Below are 3,881 nucleotides of genomic sequence, written 5' to 3'. Positions count from 1 at the left end.
GGTGATATCATCACTCTAAAAACAAGAGCAAGGATGGAAGGGCTTTGGCATTTATCAAGGTGGCAGGTCTTCAGAGCTATTTTGAAAATGTTTTTACAAATATTTTCATATAAAGTAATGATAGGACTTGAATCCAAGACTTCCTTTTTTAATTTTTAATTTTTTTTTTTTTTTTGAGACAGTGTCTTGCTTTGTCACCCAGGCTGCACAATCTTGGCTCACTGCAACCCCTGCCTCCTGGGTTCAAGCAATACTCCTGCCTCAGCTTCCCGAGTAGCTGGGACTACAGGTGCATGCCACCACGCCCAGCTAATATTTGTATTTTTAGTAGAGACGGGGATTCACCATGTTGGCCAGGTTGGTCTTGAACTCCTGACCTCGTGATCCACTTGCCTCAGCCTCCCAAAGTAGCTGGGATTATAGGCGTGAGCCACCGTGCCCAGCCTTTTTTTTTTTTTTTTTTAAGACAGGGTCTCCCTCTGTCACTCAGGTTGGCATGCAGTTGTGTGATTGTTGCTCCTTGCACACTCAACCTCCCAGGCTGGAGTGACCCTCCCTCCTCAGCCTCCTAAGTCACTGGGAGTATAGGTGTGCTCTACCGTGCCTGGCCTAGTTTTTAAATTTTTTGTAGAGATGGGAGTCTATGTTGCCCAGGCTGGTGTCAAACTCCTGGGCTCAAGTTATCCTCCTGCCTCAGCCTCCCAAAGTGCTGGGATTAAAGGTGTGAGCCACCATACCCAGCCCTTTAAACTTTTTTTAAAAAATAAGAGATGGAGGTCTTACCATCTTGCCCAGGTTAGTCTCCAACTCCTGGGCTCAAGCAGTCTTCCCTCGTTGGCCTCCCAAAGGAATCCAGGATTTCTGACTCCAAATTTCATGCCATTTCCAGGATATGATTTTTTTTTTTTTTTTGAGACAGAGTTTCGTTCTTGTTGCCCAGGCTGGAGTGCAATGGCGTGATCTTGGCTCACTGCAACCTCCGCCTCCTGGGTTCAAATGATTCTCCCGCCTCAGCCTTCCAAGTTGCTGCGATTACAGGCATGTACCACCACACCCAGCTAATTTTGTATTTTTTAGTAGAGACGGGGTTTCTCCATGTTGGTCAGGCTGGTCTGGACTCCCGACCTCAGGGGATCCACCTGCCTCAACCTCCCAAAGTGCTGGGATTACAGGCATGAGCCACCGCGCCCAGTGGATATGATTGTTATTATTATACTTTGTATCCTTTCAGTTTCATATCTTCCTCTCTTGTGCTCAGACCCTTACTCATATCAAGTACTAAATTGTAAACACTAGATCTAGCTCTAAAATGTTATTACCCCTTTCCAAGGGTATCTGCTTATCAACCAAAGTGGGAAGTACATGCTGGATTAAGGAGAAGAGTCTGTGGCCCTTGGTATCATAAAAGAATTACAGTCAGGAGTTAGGGTGAGCTGGGGGTCAGGGATGTGACTAAAGCTTTCTGAACGTAGGGCAGAATCAATAACCGTACCTAAGTAGAAAACGGTGTGCTGGGCTGGAACAATGCCCTGTGTCAAATAAACAATCCACAGATAGTCAGAATCAGACTTTATTTAACAATCTGAAAATGTGTTCTTCTGGCTTTAAGTCTTGCAAAATGGGTCATAAGTCAAAGACAGATTTGTTCACTATCCTCTGAGTGTGTGTGGTTATGTCTCTGTGTAGACAAGTGTCTGTGTCTACAGATACTTTTGGTTTTTATAGTGATTAAAGCTCCACTTTAGTTAATGTATAAAGTCTTATTCTAATAATGCTAAAACCAGAATTAAATATTTCCTGAATCTAATGTTCTCTTCTCCCCAGCCTGCCTCCCTCCATCCCTCCCACAAGGCTGCTCCTCCACCTTGATTAATGCCAGGTCTTTAGACAGCACCAGCATTCCCACTGAGAACCCAGGAATAGATGCTGGCTCTTATATCCCTCTGACCTATACCCTCTGGTTGAAGAGCTTCTCTGGGGAGGTGTGGGGCAGGGGGAGTCTTGGCACAAGTTTCTCTTTAGAGTTGTGGATTTTCACTTGTAGACACCTGGAAAGTAAACATGATTGTGTTAGGTGTTGACCTGCCTTCCCACCAACCACTTATGGAGGGGTTAAACTCAATCTGCTTCTACTGAATTATACTTCATGTAATGCCACTGGCCTCTCTTGAGGGAGGCAGTGTGAAACTGGTTGTTGGGATTATTGCAAGGATTTGTTGCAGATATTGTTCATTACATCATTCACAATCTCTTTAAGATGTTTCACAGGAGAATTTCCTTTTTTTTTCTTTTCGAGACACAGTCTTGCTCCCAGGCTGGAGTGTAGTGGCACAATCACAGCTAACTGTATGTAGTCTTGAACTCCAGGGCTCAAGTGACCTCACCTCAGCCTCTGAGTAGCTAGGACTACAGGCGCACACAACCATGCCTGACTAATTTATTTAAAAAAATTTTGGGCCAGGCACGGTGGCTCACGCCTGTAATCCCAGCACTTTGGGAGGCCGAGGTGGGTGGTTCACGAGGTCAGGAGATCGAGAGCATCCTGGCTAACATGGTGAAACCCTATCTCTACTAAAAATACAAAAAATTAGCTGGGCATGGTGGCGGGCGCCTGTAGTACCGGCTGCTCCGGAGGCTGAGGCAGGAGAATGGCATGAACCCGGGAGGCGGAGCTTGCAGTGAACCGAGATCGCACGACTGCACTCCATCCTGGGCAACAGAGCGAGACTCTATCCCCCCAAAAATAAATAAATAAATAAATAATTTTTGTTGTCTAGAATGGTCTTGAACTCCTGGGCTCAAGTGATCCTCCCACTTCAGCCTCCCAACGTGTTGGGGTTACAGGTGTGAGCCACAGCACCCAGCCTCTTTTTCATCTTAGTAGGAGTTGTTGTTCTCTTAAGGAATGAGCATCATGAATTGGGTTAACTGATCAGGTTTTTCTCTTCTAGGATTTTAGAAAGGCTGAAACTAATTTCATGGTCATCCTTAGTAAGCTTATTTTATAGAATGCATTTTTTATACTTGCCTAATTCATGGCTCCATTTTATATCACTATCCTGTCTCATATAATTCTGAGTTTTTCTGCTATATGTTGTGTATATGTGTGTATGTTAATATAATAAACATATATATATGCAGTTCACATGCCACATAATGACATTTTGATCAACAATGGACTCTATATACAAAGGTGGTCCCATAATATTATAATGGAGCTGAAAAATTTCTATTGCCTAGTGACATGGCTGCTATTGCTAACACTGTAGCCTTCATAACATCACAGCACAACACATTACTCACATATTTGTGATGATGCTGGCATAAACAAACTTACAGTGCTGCCAGTTGTAAAAAGTACAGCACATGCAGTTATGTACAGTACATAATACTTGATAACAATAAACAACTATATTACTTGATTTTTTATTTTTATTTTTTGAGATGGAGTCTTGCTCTGTCACCCAGGCTGGAGTGCAGTGGGCGTGGTCTCGGCTCACTGAAAGCTCCACCTACTGGGTTCACACATTCTCCTGCCTCAGCCTCCCGAGTAGCTGGGACTACAGATGCCCACCACCACGCCTGGCTAATTTTTTGTATTTTTAGTAGAGAAGGGGTTTCACCGTGTTAGCCAGGATGGTCTCGATCTCCTGACCTCGTGATTCACCTGCCTCGGCCTCCCAAAGTGCTGGGATTACAGGCGTGAGCCACTGTGTCCAGTCACTTGATGTATTTAATATACTATGCTTTTTTTTTTTGAGACGGAATCTTGCTCTGTCACCGAAGCTGGAGTGCACTGGCCAGATCTCAGCTCACTGCAAGCCCCGCCTCCCGGGTTCACGCCATTCTCCTGCCTCAGCCTCCCGAGTAGCTGGGACTAC

At 44.7% G+C, this 3,881-nt stretch overlaps 1 protein-coding gene across 1 annotated transcript in view; it reads right to left on the bottom strand.

Moving 5' to 3' along the window:
• Positions 1-1,554: 1,554 nt before the first annotated feature.
• Positions 1,555-3,881, bottom strand: part of BIN2 (bridging integrator 2) — a 65,243-nt gene continuing 62,916 nt past the window's right edge. Inside the window, exon 14 of the mRNA XM_011930641.1 lies at positions 1,555-2,048. Within this exon, the coding sequence (XP_011786031.1) occupies positions 2,019-2,048 (30 nt within the window). The 3' untranslated portion in view covers positions 1,555-2,018. The remainder of the gene's footprint in view (positions 2,049-3,881) is intronic.

The sequence above is a fragment of the Colobus angolensis genome, unplaced genomic scaffold, assembly GCF_000951035.1.
Source record: "Colobus angolensis palliatus isolate OR3802 unplaced genomic scaffold, Cang.pa_1.0 Scaffold87, whole genome shotgun sequence".
Lineage (NCBI taxonomy): Eukaryota > Metazoa > Chordata > Mammalia > Primates > Cercopithecidae > Colobus > Colobus angolensis.
This window is presented reverse-complemented; position numbering and strand designations above follow the sequence as displayed.